Genomic DNA, 17,746 nt, shown 5'->3' with positions numbered 1-17,746 from the left:
GGAACGTGACTCTGGATGCAGAGAACCCGCCTGCAAGGCAGCATGCTTAAATGCAAGCTCCTTCATTGCACGATCGTGCTCTCTCTCCTCTCTCCTCTCCTCTTGTTGTAGCTGTTTTTCCTTAAGCTCCCGCTCTCTCTCATCTCTCCTCTCCTCTTGTTGTAGCTGTTTTTCCTTAAACTCACGCTCTTGTTGTAGCTGCTTTTCCCTAAATGCCAACTCCCTAGGCCCCCAATCGATGGCAACACCTTCCGCCACGCCAGAGAGTTGTGGAGACACCTCAGACAAAAGAAGCTCATCCACCGTTGCCACAATCACCTGCTCCTCAATGAGTATAGCCCTCAAAGTCCCCAAGGCAGTCGTTTTTAACCGCTTCTCACTGGCAGTAAGCTCCACATTGTAGTGCACAGCAAGCTTCAGAAGCTGCTCTTTGGAAAACCTTCCCAACATCTCGTCAGAGGGGTTCTCAACAAAATCCTTAATGGTAGCCATCGTTACTGTACCAGTCACCACAAGCTACTCACTTTACCCTACAGTCACTAAGAACCACTAACAAACCACGAAGAACCACCAAAGAACCACTGAAAAACCACTAAAGAACCACTGAAGAACCACGAAGAACCACTGAAGAACCATGAAGAATGCTAATGCCAATAATAACAACCATAAAGGGACGCGGTGGAAATGTGAGCTCTATGGAGCGCACCTTTCCAGGTTGCACAAACAAACAAAAAAAAATAATAAAAAAAAAAACACACCCACCCTAAATAGACGTGTCATACACGCAGGGTGTTAGGTGCTACCAGGTATGCTCACCAAACACTTAAACAAACAAAATAAATCCAACAAAATATTCCAAACAGGTGCGCCTTCTAACCTGATGTGACCACATATGCTTCTACGTCTAAACTGCAGAAAACCCCGGCCTACCACATGTCTACCCTAAGAAACACTAAATCAAGCCCTACCACACTACCTGTGTTTCCTGGCCGCCCTAACCTACCTACCCTTAAACTAATGCCCTGTAGACCTAACTTTCTTCAACCACACCTGCTACCAGTCAAAGATCATATACAATCATTTCATTGACCGCCCCAGGAGTACGCGGTGCACCGGACGCTAACCAACAACCAGAAAATAATATCCCTATCTACATGTGGTGCCTACTAAACTATATATTTTAACAGCATAAGTAGTCACATCAAATTACAAACAAATACGGCATACTCACCTGTTTGATGAAAATGGCTCAGCCCCCACGTTACACCATGTGTAACGAACACCACCCAAACCATAATATGATGACACCCCGTGCAACACAACAAAAAAAAATCACCAAACAAAGTGCTAGGGGTAAAAGATCCCGGACGAGCGCCCAATTGTTACGACCCTGGCTCATGGGTACGCAACCTATGTGTAATCAACACCAAAACCCTGTGCTCTAACTCAAAAATGCTACTAAACCAAGGAACTACTAATATAACTATAAGCTAATGTACTGGTAACCCAACGGACAAGGACTGTAAGAACCTGACAGCTCTTTCACTAGGCACAGACCGTGCATGTGTGTTTCTGGGTCTGCCTTTGAAGCTCCCCAGCAGGTAACCAATCAGCACTAATTGGCTAATTGGCAGCCCTCACCTGCCTGCCCTGGTGACACAGGAGTGACCAGGCCTCTAGTACATAACAATCACAAACATTTATTTATTTGTATTACTTTTCAAGATTACTAGATCCTGAACATCAGTGCTTTAACACAATCCCGCCCAACAACGTATATATCCGTGTTTCGAATCCATGCTTAACTGTTAGGGTTTGAAACCGACCTCAAACGCACGGCACAGACAGGTAGTTCAGAGTTAGCCAAATACTAGGGCGTATTTATTTTCAGAGTCAAAAAGGAGCAAGTAACAATCTTGAAACAAAGGGAGACTGCCTTCAGCAGAGTTATCTGCGGCTCTGCAGATCCTCTTGGTGTTCGAGGTGGGGAAACGGTATTGACGCTGAAGCGGCTCTGCAGATACTCCCAGCTTCAACTCGAGGTGGGAAAGAGAGAGAGAGAGAGAGGTAAATAACAGTCCACATCACACAGAGGCAGTGCGGTCTCCTCCTCCCTTAGCTGAGTCCAGAACAAACAAAACGATATCTTCAGTGTTCATCACAACACACAATTTAGCTGAGGGTCAGTGCAAAACAAAAACGATAACTTCTGTGTCTCTTCTAAACACACACCCCAGCTGAGTCCAGTGCAAGCAAATGATAATCTTCAGTGTCTCCTTTAACACACAACTTAGCTGAGTCAAGTGTAAGCAAAAATAGAACTCTTCAGTGTTCTTCAAAACACACAAAACAGAATCGTCCAAAAAAGGGTTTGGTTCAAACTCACCAAAGCGCAAGAGTAAAGCGGGTAAACGAGGCGCAGCTCAAAACGGGGGACAAGGTCTTCACCAGCGGCAATCCACAGATGTCCTGGAGGGAGAGTAGACGAGGCACAGCAACGGGGAACAACAGGCAGAAACAGAAGTATTCAAAGCAGTAATACTCAAAACGACCCGACATCGAATGACAGAAGGTTCGAGCATATGAAGCCCCTGGAGCGCTGATTAGAACACATGGTGATGGTAATTGATACTTGACCTAGAAGTGTGCGTTAGGCAATGGACCAATCATCACAGCACCCCAAGAAGCGTGTGGCGGGGAATGAACCAATCCTCACACTTAACACAATCCCGCCCAAGCACGGATATATCCGTCTTTCGAATCCATGCTTAACACATTGAATGCCCATAACGAGAATATTCGTTTTTTTTTTTTTTTTTTTTTGATCTGAATTCATATTTCATCAACCGAGTCTACCGTTGGTAAGCCTGCCCCACCAGGCGCTCAGATGTGAAAAAAGCGCCCCCTATCGTCTCCCAGATGGTAATGCACCCTTTTGGATTGGACTCAATGAAAATCGATGAGAAAAAATTATCCGGAATCCACATTTTTCTTCTCACGCATGTAACCGGAGCCGATCAGATTCACTCTGGACCCTCAGGACAGCGTGTAATATGTCTTTACAGTACGTAGCATTGGATCAATAAAAGGATAGATTTTTGGAATGGCGATCAGGAATTGGAATAATCCATTTGGATACCATCTGATCTCAGGTAAGGAATCTATTTGACCAGTCTTAGGATAATCAGACCTTTCCCCCTATATGTGCTATGGCTGTTTTGACTGTGCGAGTGATCAGGAAATAAGAGAATCGATTTACAGCTTGCGGCACCAGCGTGCATACGTACACATATACTATCGATAATCTAGCGTTTATTTGAAAACGATTCATAAATAGGCCGAAAAATGACAACGTTCTAGAATATTACAGTACATCAGCGTTTATCAGGGATTCTTTTTTTTCTCTTGAAAACGAGGGCTTTTCAAAATGCTATAAAACGGAAATTAACCGATAAAAAAACAATCCGCTTCGACAGTGTTGACTGGAAAATGAGTCATTGATGGGCGACGGGCAGATTAGACACATAGCCATAATTTAAAACATAGATTAGATGATATTAGCGTTAACATTGAAGCGGATGGTGGGCATTCAAACACTAAATGTGCGCCCCCTACTGGGCACTGAAAGTGTTAAAGGACCGAGGACGGATATATCCGTGGCAAGGTTGTTTTGGCTTTTATTCCATTTTAATAACCTATTCAAGGTCGCCAAGTGGCACTGCAGATGTACCCTACTCTTTGAATTCGACAAAGTGCATTACCGGCCAGATCCTCTTAGGGGCGCTATCTCGATAATGCAGTGTTCCCTGTGGCAGCTGTCTTTTTTTTCTGGATTTCCAATGTAGTTTTCTACTCACCTGAAACGATCGCTATTGCCTGTTGCACGGAATATGTTTTGGATTGCGGATTTCACTATGCAGTAAGGGGATATATCATCAGCCAATGGACATATCGATCTACCAGATGGCGATCGATAACTGGGAAATGCTCGGGGGAATCCAACCGGCTCATGGTAAGATCTTTTTCACGTAAATTACATGCTGATCAGAGCTTGTTATGATACTCAACCAGCCGATCAGAGTATGTGGCTACTGAGATGAACACGGTTATTGGTAATCAATAATCAGAAATGACGTTCCCCCCCCCGCCCCCCCCCCCTTTCATGCATACATGCTTGAGGATCGTACAGATCATATACAGTTTGAGTTTTAACTGTAGCTTCTGTATAACTGAAATGCCATTGGATATAACGTTAGTAGCTATTAGCCCTTTATCCAGCCTTCCAGGAAATATGCTAGACCAAATCCCGTATAACGCTTATATTCACGGGGCTATAAAATGAGAACGTATTGATGAAAAAATTATTTCTTTAAGCTTTTTTGAAGGGACGGTTTATGGTCTCAATTTGCAATGAGAATGGACAGATAGCAATACTATAAAGTATAGATTTAGCTCTACAAACAGCCCCGCGGACTGTGCAAGTCTATTTACATATGCTGGCCGTCTAGAGTGATATTAGACGCCTCCCAGTGGCCGCCAATGTGTTAATCCTAACAATGAAAAAGACTACAAGGAAGACAATAGACCACAATGCAGTGACATCTATAATGTCTAATTATATTTTTTAATTACTTAAAGGACAAAATAAATACTCCCACTACTAGGGTAACAACAAACAAACAAAAAACATTAATTCAAAGGTAGCTGGATCATAAAAAAGAAAAAAACTATACAAAATACAAAACTAAAGTAAATCGTCACTTCCTCCTGCAGCGACGTAATCTACAGTACCTGCATGCACGCTTCTTCCTCGGCTGATAACCAAGCTAAGGTAAGGTGCTTGTCCTGTACATTGGTAGATAAGAGTCGATAATATTGTATATATAATCCCAAACAGTGAACCGGGTTTATAAAGTAACTCAATGTTGATTGATAATTGACAATTTTTTTTCTTTTTTACCTTGAGTCAGATGTTTGTTTGTTTTGAAAGAAACGCAAGAATAGAAGCTTATGTTTATTCCTACTCCATATAAATGTGTTAGTCAGTAATCCATTTGAGCTCAGAAGGACTGTGCATGGCCCAACGTTACGTTTGATTTAACGTACCCATTAAGTATAAACGAGTGGATAGATAAAGAGGACCGGCCTACATGGACTCATAGCTAGACTGAAACAGGATTTCCCTCGACTTCAGTCAGTTCATTATCTCGCTCATTCGTTCATCGTTTACCTCAGGGTCACCTGTCTGGAATGGCACCCCACACCACACTGGCTGTCGGCTTCAAGGGAAAGGAGCCGGAGACTCAATCGTAGGGATGAAGTTTTGCCCAACGGACATTTCCAAAGTCTACGTGGCCTCCGGCGACGGCACGCTGACCGCGCAGAGCTTTGAGGGTCGTACGTCCACCATCCTGTCCGGAACCCGAGCCTGTGGCCACGACAGCCATAATATTTGTTACTGGCAGTGCTGTGGACATGTCGCTGAGCCGACGGATGCTTGTGAGCGGAGGCAACGTGGGAAACCTGGTGACGGTCAGAAGATCTTTGACACACAGAGCCAAAGTAACCCATGTGACTGGCTGCTGGCGACAGCATCTGTTGACCACACTGTCGGAGGAAATTATGAATGTCATTATAAAAATGACGAACCTCGAAGGGTGGTGGGTCAAGTTATGGGATGTGGGTCTATGTGCGGTGCATCTCGAGTCTTCTCGCCGCCGTGAACGCGGTCATATTCCGGTCTCTTTTTCGCCGTTTCACGGTCCTCCTGCCTGGTTGTTGGTGGTCTTCCTCCTCCCCGGTGCCAACAGAACAGAGGAGGCAGGATGGTGCGGATCAGCGTGCGGCGGGTTGGGAGGTTCAGCGGCCTGGTCATCGTGTCCCTCATCTCCTTCTTCATCATGGAATATTTCCTCCCCACCACCCCCAAGTACGCAGCCAACGGAGGCCTTCCTGCGGGATTCCCGAATAGGAAAACCCTGCAGGAAAACGAAAAAAAGTGGAAGTTCAACAGGACGGCGTTGGGGAGCAGAGGGGAGAGATCTCGCAGCACATCGACGTTGCCGGCAACTTCTCCCTGACGCGGAGCGGCATGCGCATCGGCCAGCTCATGCACTACGACTACTCCAGCCACAAGTACGTCTTCTCCATAGGGGAGAAGTTCCACTCGCTGCTCCCCGAGGCCTCGCCGTTCCTCCACAAGCACTACAACGTCTGCGCGGTGATCGGCAACAGCGGCACCAAAATGACCACGTTCAACCCGAGCATCTTGGAGAAGTACTACAACAACCTGTTGACGGTGCAGGACAGGAACAACTTCTTCCTCAGCCTGCAGAAGCTGGACGGGGCGATCCTCTGGATCCCGGCGTTCTTCTTCCACATAAAAGGATATTCTCTTTCGATCTTCCACTTAATTAACCCTGGATTCTTTTAATTGAATGTCGGCGAGGCGAGCAGAGATGAGACAAGGAGTCAGATGTGGCAGTCTGCAGTTTACTGAACTCTCACAGACACAGGACAATAAGCATAGATCACAATCTGGACCCCAAGCATGTACGGTACCTCCACACAGGGAGAGCACAGTTGCGAAGAGGCCCCGATGATACAGAACTCAGATTATTTATACATTTGTCGTTGGACACACCCCTTTCTGGCTTGATGATTGATAGTTGTCACCGTCATAGTTGAGGACAAAGAGAATAAGGCAGGAAGAGAAGGTAGAGGGTGGGGGATTTTCAGTACGTGCCTTTCATTAAGGGTGGGGGCCGAACGATAATTGGTCTCTGGGGTCCCCCGCATTTGGGCGGTTGTGTATCTGTGTGTATATGTTTGTGTATCTGCTTGAGTGAGTGTGTGCGAGGCTAGACCCGAGTTCATGTCCTCACTCTAGTCATTTGTCTTTCACTTCGTGCTATTCATGACACTTTTGTGATACTTAAGCAATTCAGTGTAGTCATAAATTCTATGTTTGTGTATCTGTGTGTATGTTTGTGTGTAAGTGTGTGTGAAACGGACTGTCTATGTGTGTGTACGTGAGTGCGTGTGAGGCGGACTGTCTATGTGTGTGTACGTGAGTGTGTCTGTGCATGTGAAGTGTGTAAGTGTGTGTGAGCTATGTGTGTGTATCTGTCCTATGTGTGTGTACTTGAGTGTGTGTGCTTGTGTCAGACGGGGACCACTGGGTTTCAGATGTAGGTAGGGAGAGACCACTAGTCTCGAACACAACACCCCAACAACTCACGGGCCCCGACAGCTGAGTGGGGGGAAATGTGTGTGTGTGTATGCTTATGTGTGAGAGGGACGGAACCATAGCCTGCACCAAGGGTCAGCAGGTCACTCAAACCGCAATGCAAGAGTGTCTGTGGAGACGGGACTGGGGGCAATGAGAGACACAGACACACAGGGTGTCTTCAGATATTCTCATTAAATCTATCACTTTGCAAAAGGGTATGAGTTTTGATGGTTGATTATCCTTTCAGTTGGATTGATAGTTTTTTAGTTCATTGATTTAGTAATATTTGTTATCAATATCTTATGTATCTGTGCACCTATTGTCTCCCCATGATGCAAGCTGTAGCCTGGGCGTCTCTCAGTCTGTGTCTCTCTCTAGCTTGAGTGACCTGATGATCCCGTTGCTGCATCCATCCTGATTTGGGGCTGTAGCCCCCTCTCACACACACACACACACACACGTGTCTCACACACACACACATCCTCCTCTTCCGACGCGCACACGCACACACTCACGTACACACACACACACATCACTCACTCACACTTACAAACACATACACACAGTTACACACCAACTGTTATGAGAACTGTCATGAATATCACGAACCATTAGATGGATGTTAACCAGATGGCCCCCTTAGAAAACATCCATTAACTCTTGCACTTAGACACACACACCACACAGACTAGCACACACACACCACACACACACACATACATACACACACAGATACATACACACACACCCCTCCCCTCCTCTTCTGTCCAAGAGGGTATAAATGTCATGTAATGTGAGTATTCTTTCTTCTGATGCTGGTGAGAGGGAGCCCCGTGGAGGGCGGCGGACGGTTTCTTCTTCTCTGTGCAATAAAGACTCTGTTTGAAATACTTTGTCGTTCTGTGAATCTTTGGTCCGCTGGTCCATAACTATATCAATTCTAGGACTTACGAGGGATAAGAATTCCCTTTCACACACCTCGGCCTCGGTGACGCAAAGCTGGTGGACTTCTTCGTGGAGCACTGGGGGCAGCTTAAAGTGCGGCTGGCCTGGCCGGGGAACATCATTCAGTACATAAACAATTACTGGAAGACCAAGCAGCTGTCGCCGAAGCGGCTGAGCACGGGCATCCTGATGTACACGCTGGACTCCTCCATGTGCGACCAGATCCACCTGTACGGCTACTGGCCGTTCGACTACGAGTTGCGTGTAGGCTAATGTGCAACCCCTGTCCCTGTTTAGGCTTTTATACTTACATTTATTTCAAAAGCATGTAATAAATAGTGAGATTCTTTACATGATCATACCAAAATTCTGATTAGACAAATAATATTACAGATAATTACCTGGCGCAGTAACCCAGCTGGCTATCAGGTTCAGGTTTCACATTGTTGTCATATGGGCTGATCATGGTTATTGCAAATTGGATATTGCATTGACACATGGCGATTCAAACTAAGAACAGGGTTCTTCAGAACCCTGAATAATGTAGAATGCATGAGAATGCATTGTGTATACCTATTTTGTTTCTTTGTTTGTTTGAATGATGGCACCTACTGTAACACTGTTAGGGTTAGGGGTTCGATTCCCCACTGAGGCCACCCATAGTGGTCATTCCAGTTTTAAAGCGGTTTGTGTCCGAGTTGTAGAAAAGTGTTATAGAAATGCAGTCAGTCACTCGGTCTTCACAGTAACCATGTTGTTCTCTCTCTTCCCTCCTTGTAGCCACACACACACTGTCATCATCATGGGGGACTGGTCGTTATTATCGTCCCTGATGGACAAAGTGCGGTCTCACTCCACGGTCGTAGGGAAGGTGTGGATGAGTGTTCTGTTTCTGTTCAGACTGTTCATCCTGGCGGCAGGTTTGGACAAGATCTGGGGCAACGAGCAGAACAACATGGACTGCAACACCAAGTCTCCCGGCTGCAGGAACAAGGCGTACGACCACACATTCCCCATGTCTCATCCACGCTTCTGGGTCCTCCAGATCCTCTTCGTCTCGCTGCCGACACTGATCTACCTGGGCCACGTCCTGCTCGTCGTCTGCAGGGAGAACAAGCTGAGGAGGCGCCTGGAGCAGAAGACGGGGAAGGACGGGATGGTGAGAGTGCCCAAGTACTCGGACAACAAGGGAAAAGTTCAGATCAAAGGCACCCTGCTGGCCAGCTACATGACCCAGCTCTTCTTCAAGATGGCCCTGGAGGTGGCCTTCATCGTGGGGCAGTACTACCTCTACGGCTTCATCCTCATGCCGTCCAAGATCACATATGACGGCTACAATAACTACCCCTGCACGGCAGTTCTCGAGTGCTTCATCACCCGCCACACGGAGAAGAACATCTTCATGCTGGTCGTGGCCTTCGTCTCCCTCCTCCTCAACGTCGTTGAGGTGTTCTACCTGATGGTCAGGGAGAGGATGAGGAAGAGCAGGAAGAAAAATTCTGGAAATGGAGATGCTCTCACTGAGCAACATGACAAACAAAGCAGACAGGGAAGGCTTCTGTTGAAGGACTGACGGTCTCAGTTACATTTTACTTGCAGACTAGCACTTTGGATGTGAGGTAAAATAGCCTGGAATTCAGAAAAACACCTTATGGCATTAGAAGGGCTATGGGTATTTCCAAGAAGCTCGCTGTACCTTTTATTCTTTTTTATTATTGTTCAAGTTTCAAGTTTGTTTATTATTTGTCACAATAAAATACATGTACTTTACGGTGAAATGCTTGGTTCTGTATGAGCCCCTGAGAGTATGCTTCATACAGTAAAAAAAAAAGTAAGTAAAAGAGGAATATACAATATACAATACAATATACAATCTAAAGTACAACCTACCCAGGTGGCCAAAAAGTTCCGGCCCATTAATGGCCTGTATCCGGCAGGCCGGAAGAAATTAATAGGCCCTAGGCCGGTTGCCAGAATCAGCCAAGTAGGCGGCAATGACTGACTGGCCGATTCTGGCCCGAGTACACTGGGCCAGGTCCGGGGTTGCCGGAAGCGGTGAACGTCCGGTTGCCTAAAGCAGCCCAGATGCGGCCCAAACACACTGGGCCAGGTCTGGTTGCCCGAAGCCTAGCCGACACTGCCAATGCAATACTGGTACTACACAGTAAATTCCGCAGAGTACATTTGACTCAAACTGAGTGAAGAAATTTTACTCAGTTTGAGTGAAATGTACTCAGTTTGAGTCAGCGGAATTTACTGTGTACCCAGTATTCTGCCAGAGCTACTCCACTATCTGCCTATGACCATACATTACCGGAAATACAGTAGGAAATGGTTGATTAGTAATACAATGCCACATATTTAAGGACCCTTCCCTTTACCAATTCAGTATTGGCATGTCCCTCATTGAAAACTTCAGAAGTTTACATGCTGTCTCCTACCTCACTGAAATATATTCTCAGTGTATGTGCACATTGTACACAATATACATCATTCTGCAGTAAAGCTCAAATATCAAGTAAAGTAACAATGCTACTTTTTCCAGTTAAAAATGACAACTTGAATAGATATTTAAACATTTATTAACAAAGAAATATCACATTAATGACTTTACTGGGCCATTACACCCAAAATGAGGTTTAATCAAATCAACATCACAATAAATCATAGTACAGATAGATTACTCAAATGCACATAAGGAGACTGGTATATATCTCCTTCTCTCTCTGGAGATGACCGTAAGCATGAATGATCAGTTTCAAATTTTTTCTACCTATGGTGGTAATTACATTACCTTCAAAAAAGAATTGAATATCCATTATTGCTCATTATGTAAATATACATACACCAACATACATATAGAATAATGTATTCTCTCTCTCTCTCTCTCTCTCTCTCTCTCTCTCTCTCTGTGAACATTAGTAAACATTTATTACCATAAAACAGGCCTTGAGAGATAATTAACAAAACATGTAACAAAATAAAATAGTCCATACACCCAACATGGGTGTAAAGAACTAAGTGCAATTAGTCAAAAGTACATTTGTACTTTACTTGAGTAGTATTAGGTTTGCAGATTGGTCCTTGTGCAAGACTATAGATATATAATCATTGTTACAACTCAATTGTACCCCTGTAACAGTCTTCTCCCAGAGTCCATACCCAACATGTGTGTGCAGGGGTGTAAAGAACGAAGTGCAATTAGTCAAAAGTACATTTGTACTTTACTTGAGTAGTATTAGGTTTGCGGATTGGTCCTTGTGCAAGACTATAGAAGGCGGGGATCTTTGATTAAACACTGCTATCAGAAGAATAGACAAATTTTTTTTGTACTTTTAACTAAGTACATTTAAAAGTAGAAACTTTAGTAGAGACTTTTACTTGTGTGTTTTACTTGAGTACAATTTTGAGACGGTACCCATACTTTCACTTAAAACTCCCAACATTTTGTGAAATTAGCTTACAGTCTTCTCCAGAGAGAGACAAGAAGATAGATACCAGTCTCCTCTCTGTGCGTCGAGTAGAAAGCTATCTGGCTGCATGTTAGCTTAGCACAATGAATGGAAGCGGGCATGACTGGTTAGCCTAGGCATTGTCCAACTAACACCTCTCCCGAAGGCTATACACAGTCATGTCCGCTTCCATTCATTGTGCTAAGCCAGATAGATTTCTACTCAATGCACAGATACGAGACTGGTATACATCTTCTTGTCTCTCTCTGGAGAAGACTGTAAGCATGAATATGATCAGTTCAAAATGTTGTCTACCTATGGTGGTAATGTTCTTATGTTTGTCCACCACTCCTGAATGAAGTGTAGAGGAAACTAAACAATTTTGTCTTTCAGATCCTTTACTTAGGGATGGCTGGGGGATTTACTGTGTGTTTGCATGTGTATACGACAGTGGTTTGGTCGGTAGAGCAGTCGTCTTTATCCGGAGGTTCCCGGTTTGATTCCCGCTCCTGGATAGATAGAAAGATAGATAGAGAAAAGTAGGGGGAGGGGACAGATAGTTAGTTCAGGGATGTGATTGTGCCTTAAGAAAAAAACATGAAAATCTTCGAAATGATTTTTTTTTTTTAATATATTATTAACACTCCATTTGAATGAATGAACACATTTTATTTGTATAGATTGAACTGTTCCCAGGGAAGAGGAAGGTGGGAGAGGAAAGGGACAAAGAAAATGCATCAAATATCTCAGTGTCCCCCTGTTACATCCCAATGTATATATTCCCCAGTGTGTGTCTCCATGTGTGTGTGTTCTCCATTTTGTTTCCTCCCTCCAGCCATTGTTCCCTTCCCCATTGGTCCCTGCCAGGCCAATCCTTCCATTATTGCAACACAGCAGTGATTGGTGGTTGGCTTTCCACACTCAATCCACACCCCCCAATCATGGATCACCCCACACCTGTTAAAACATGGCTTTCTCCCTTCAGTCTTTCTCTCTCTCTGGCATGAGGCTAGGCCTAGTGTTATTTTGTGGCATTGTACTTTGATAATATCCCTTTTTGTTTATAGGCCTTTGTAATAGTGAAAGTGCCTTTGTGATTGTATGGCCGCAGAGAGAGCATTGTTACCTATAGATTGTTTTGTTATGTTTCCATTTTGTTGTATGTATCATTAATGTGTTTTTCTCCTCCTTTCTCAGGAAGCACAGATGGGGTGAGCTGCCATTTCCTTTGGATATTGTTTTCTCCTGTTTTGGTTAGGTAAGAGTAGTTTAGGTAATGTAATTTCTTTTACCATAGATTAGATTGGGTTTATTTGGAGTATAGTGGTGTTTGTTTGTTGTTTTGGCCTGGGCTCACCCCTGAGCTACATGTGCTTCCTTTGCATTTACCAATAAATATCATTGTTGTTTACAAACGTGGTCCATCTTTTCTGTCAACCAACTGTTATGTTACAGCCCTTTACCCTTAGACACACAGGGGTCGTAACACCCCCTAAAAAATGTAAAGGGGGTCATCGGACCCCTCCCAAGTCATCCTGGCTCAAACACTAACGGTAGGACCTTATCTTTTCTTCTTTGCAACCAGATTGTGCAACACCTGTAACCGCCTCCTCTAGTCTTGCCTACTGCGAAGGGCTGCAGTTGGACTAATGGACTCTTTCGCTCTCAAGTCGATTTTGAGAATGAAGGTGGTGACATTTCTCCATCTGCTTCTTGGTTATGTCTAGGTTGGCTTCTGTACCTCATGCTTGAGAGTTTGATGTTTCTACAGAGCGGTACACTGGTGTCACCAGGGTGGAGTTTTCAATACAGTCTTCACTGTGATAAATCAATAAATTGTGATAGTGTAGGCTATTATAAGTGAAATAATCTGTCTGTAAACAATTATTGGAAAGATTATTTGTGTCATGCACAAAGTAGATGTCCTGACTTGCAAACACTAGTTTGCCAACATGAAATCTGTGGAGTGGTTAAAATGTAGTTTTAATGACTTCAACATTCAGTAAGTATGTAAACGTAGACAGACAGACCACAACTTACTAAGAATGAACTTGTCTCAAGGCCCGCTCTCTCCTTCCTCCATCTCTATCTGCTGAGAGCTGAAGCCACCTTTTAGTATAGCGCTCTACATCTGCATCAGATGCACTTTTAGTGCCCGCATTGAGTCTCACGGACCCTAAAAAAAGTCAAAGAATGGGACAGGTGAAGCCCTATCATAAGAAACTTCCATTAACTTTTTTTTTAATGCTTTCTTGATACTCATCCAACTATAAGTGTTTTGAGAGTCGGTCAGAGTGATGAAAGGCATTAGATTTACATCTGCTCAGAGCTCAAATAAATCAAGGATGTGATTTTTCCGGCCTGAAAATGTGATCCACGTGAATCCACGTACATTTCCGTGCCAATTCATATTTAAAGTATACAGACATGAATGGTATCAATCTCCTCAACTCTGGTCAAGAAAGCAAATAAGCATATTACCCAAAATCTTGAACTATTCCTTTAGAAGATTAAGAAACCATATAATAATAAAGCAAAACTTACTCAGGACAACATCTTTGATTGCAAGTGGCTCGAAGGCCTGCTTGCCATTTGCCCCACGCCAGTTAATTTTCTTGGCCAGCTGGTTTGTCACTAGTTTTGCCATAGTCCTCCAAACAGTTTCTTTAACAGTCAATCCCGCAGCCATCGCCAAGTAAAGGATCTGAAAGACAAAATTGTTTAGTTTCCTCTACACTTCATTCAGGAGTGGTGGACCAACATAAGAACATTACCACCATAGGTAGACAATTGGAAACTGATCATATTCATGATAGCAAAAAAAGAAGAAAAAGCATAAGGCCTAGTGCGTAGAAGTAGCCCTAATCATGATCAAGTAACCAAATATATAATAATAAATAGAATGGGAGAAAAAAAGTAGATACAAAAAAGGGCCATAGGTCAAAAGTCTCAGCAAATGTCAATTCCTCAAATATACATTTTCACCTACCAATTTTTGCTTATAAACATCCTCCTGTGCAATGCGCTCATCAAGGGTTCTCAGGTCATCCAGGGTGGAAAGTGGTAACATCGTAAATGGAAGGCCATCTGGGACAAGTGCTGCTGCTGCTGCACCATTTTTTTGCAGTAAGGTGTGCATTTCCTTTATCATTTGATTAGTCGTTGCCACAGTAGTTAAAATCTCACGGAGAATAGCTGTAAAAAACAAACACACTTAACAAGTTAATATCTGAGATTTGGAAACACAGTAACATCACTACAATAAACTCAAACCGGTCTACATATAAATCAGAAAATCTTGTCCAGATTATCTTAATTTGGAGGCCTAACCAAAAGTAAGCACATCTAAAATGTCACATCACTTACGACCACTTGAAGTAGTTGTTCTTGAGCTGTCTTCTGCGTTCATCTCATTGATGAGATCCAGCACTGTACCAGTATTTGCAACAATTAAATTATATATTTTATTACAACTCTATCAGCTGAGTAACAATATTCATCAAAGTGTTGCGTGTTACAGTGTAGGTTAGTTTATTAGTGCATGACAGTAAGGTTAGCATACTTTTCACACTATAAGCCCCACCTGAATGATAGCCAGTTAGCTCCGGGTACAGTAGTTAGCAACGTTGGCTTTCATAACGTTAACCAGTTTGCAGCTCCGGCTACAGTAGGTACCAACGTTAGCTCTCATAACGTTAGCCAGTTTACAGCTCCGGGTACAGTAGGTACCAACGTTAGCTCTCATAACGTTAGCCAGTTAGCAGCTCCGGGTACAGTAGGTACCAACGTTAGCTCTCATAACGTTAGCCAGTTTACAGATCCCGCCAGTTTCATAATATCAAGCTAATAACGTTACAGTAGTCACTTAAATATTAATTAAATATATGTGTTGCACAATTACCTGAGGAGAAGATGCAACAGTTGGTCACGACGTGGTGCAGGCTCTGTCTGTAACGCGCTTCAATTCAAATTTCAAACCGGGATCCCCCACAATGCAACGCATCAGTGTTGCCAGATTTGAGAGTCTGCCTTCATCTGACAAACCTTTGATAATAATTTCTCCGCACAGACTGACCACGGTTTTGACAACATGACAACATCCCCTCCAAATTCCTCAGAGACGCAGCAGCCGCCATCACCCCAGTCATCACACACATAATAAACCTCTCTATAAAACAGGGGCACGTCCCCAAGGATTTCAAAATTGCGAGAGTGACCCCTCTGCACAAAAAGGGCAGCAAATTAGACCCAGGCAACTACCGCCCTGTTTCTATTCTTACCTCCATCTCGAAAGTCATGGAGAAAATAGTCTACGAACAGGTCGAAAAGTACCTGGCGGAAAAAAATCTAATCTACGAATTCCAATCTGGCTTCAGAACGTCCCACTCCACTGACACATGCCTCCTCTATTTGAACGACCACATCAAACAAGAGGTGGACGCGGGCAAATACTGCGGCATGGTCATGCTGGACCTACAAAAGGCCTTCGACACTGTCAATCACTCCATTCTGATGGACAAGCTAAAAGCAATTGGTTTTTGATAGCTTATCAGTGAGCTGGATGCAATCCTACCTGGAGGGGAGAGAACAGATGGTAGAGGTAAACGGTACTCTATCCCCCCCCCCTCACAGTGAGCTGTGGTGTTCCACAAGGAAGCATACTAGGACCGCTACTCTTCCTAATTTATGCAAATGACATGTCGTCAGCCTGTGACTGCAACTTGTTCCTGTTTGCGGACGACTCAGCCCTGCTGGTCTCTGACAAGAACAAGTTGCAGGTTGAAAAAACCCTCAGCTCGGAACTAGGCAAAATCTGCATATGGCTCGCTGATAACAAACTATCATTACACATGGGCAAAACAGAGTCCATTCTCTTCGGTTCAAATAACAAACTCAGCAAGACCGACGGCTTCTCAGTTACAGTGGGTGACAATATTGTCACAAGGAAAGACGAAATTACCTACCTGGGTTCCATCCTAGAGGCAAATCTTTCCTGTGACAAAATGGCATCCAATGTAATAAAAAAAAGTCAACCAACGAACTAGATTCTTGTACCGGATCTCCTCTCTGGTAAACAAGAATACCCTGAAGACTCTGGCAGGAGCACTCATTCAAGGGTACTATGACTATGCGTGCACCTCATGGTACCAAAGCACCTCAAAGGCGCTTAAAACAAAATTACAAACATCACAAAACAAACTGGTCAGACTACTACTTGACCTGAACCCCAGAACCCACCTCACCCCTGCCCACTTTGACAACCTAGGATGGCTTAGAGTAGACGACAGAGTACAGCAACTTGCAATGGGCCTGGTCTACAAGATACACTATACGACCGGGGTGCCCATGTACATGTCAAAATACTTCCCAAAGGTCAGTGAATACCACAACCACTACACCAGAGGAAGCTCAACAAATCATGTTAAACCCAGATTCGGCTCAAACAAGGGACTAAACACGTTTCGCAATTATGCCACAACAATGTGGAACGCCCTACCCAAAGCTGTAAAGCAGGGGTCTCAAACTCAATTTACCTGGGGGCCGCTGGAGGTAGAGTCTGGGTGAGGCTGGGCCGCATCAAATATTCCACAAAAAAAGGGTTTCAAGTATTCAAAAAAAAAGTACAACTGATCCAATCTTCTCAATCTTTAGCAATAACATTTCAGAACATGAACAGTTCTTCAGAACATTAACGGTTCTTCAGGCTTCTCAGTGGTGTCAGTGGACTCATCCACAGCTATGGAAATGCACTGTGCATTTTTTTTTATTCTATCACAAAGCTGTTTATAAAAAAAATAGGTAAAAACCATATTATGCATTTTCATCAATAAATAAATGCCCCAAATTATTATTATTTTTTTTAAACTTTGGCCATTCCGCTGGCTCTATTTTTCGTTTATCGCATTTTTCTCTGGTCAAGAATGACCGACAGAAACAGGTTTGAATGGGGGTAGATGGGGAAGACACTCTGAGAAAGATACGGCTACAGTCCGGGATTCGAACTTGCTAACCCCAGATCCGTGACGAGCACGGTTGTCCCCGGCGCCGAAATAGCGCTCGAGGTACGCGGTGAGCTACTGGAGCTCCCCGCCCCAAATTTTTTAATAGATTGGGGGCC

The 17,746-nt window shown here is 44.0% G+C and overlaps 1 protein-coding gene and 1 pseudogene across 2 annotated transcripts; both read left to right on the top strand.

The window, feature by feature from the left end:
- Nucleotides 1-5,315: 5,315 nt before the first annotated feature.
- LOC311228267 (alpha-N-acetylneuraminate alpha-2,8-sialyltransferase ST8SIA3-like) lies at nt 5,316-8,449 on the top strand (annotated as a pseudogene). Its single transcript has 3 exons — nt 5,316-5,609; nt 5,811-6,412; nt 8,231-8,449. The product of its transcript is annotated as an alpha-N-acetylneuraminate alpha-2,8-sialyltransferase ST8SIA3-like (transcript).
- A 529-nt stretch (nt 8,450-8,978) lies between these two features.
- LOC311228266 (gap junction Cx32.2 protein-like) lies at nt 8,979-9,749 on the top strand (the record flags this gene model as incomplete). Its single annotated transcript, XM_084314175.1, has 1 exon — nt 8,979-9,749. The coding sequence occupies one exon, from the start codon at nt 8,979-8,981 to the stop codon at nt 9,747-9,749; it is 771 nt and encodes a 256-aa protein (XP_084170301.1).
- Nucleotides 9,750-17,746: the final 7,997 nt, after the last annotated feature.

Source organism: Notolepis coatsorum (assembly GCF_963971535.1).
Source record: "Notolepis coatsorum genome assembly, chromosome: 5".
In the NCBI taxonomy this organism is placed as follows: domain Eukaryota; kingdom Metazoa; phylum Chordata; class Actinopteri; order Aulopiformes; family Paralepididae; genus Notolepis; species Notolepis coatsorum.
This window is presented reverse-complemented; position numbering and strand designations above follow the sequence as displayed.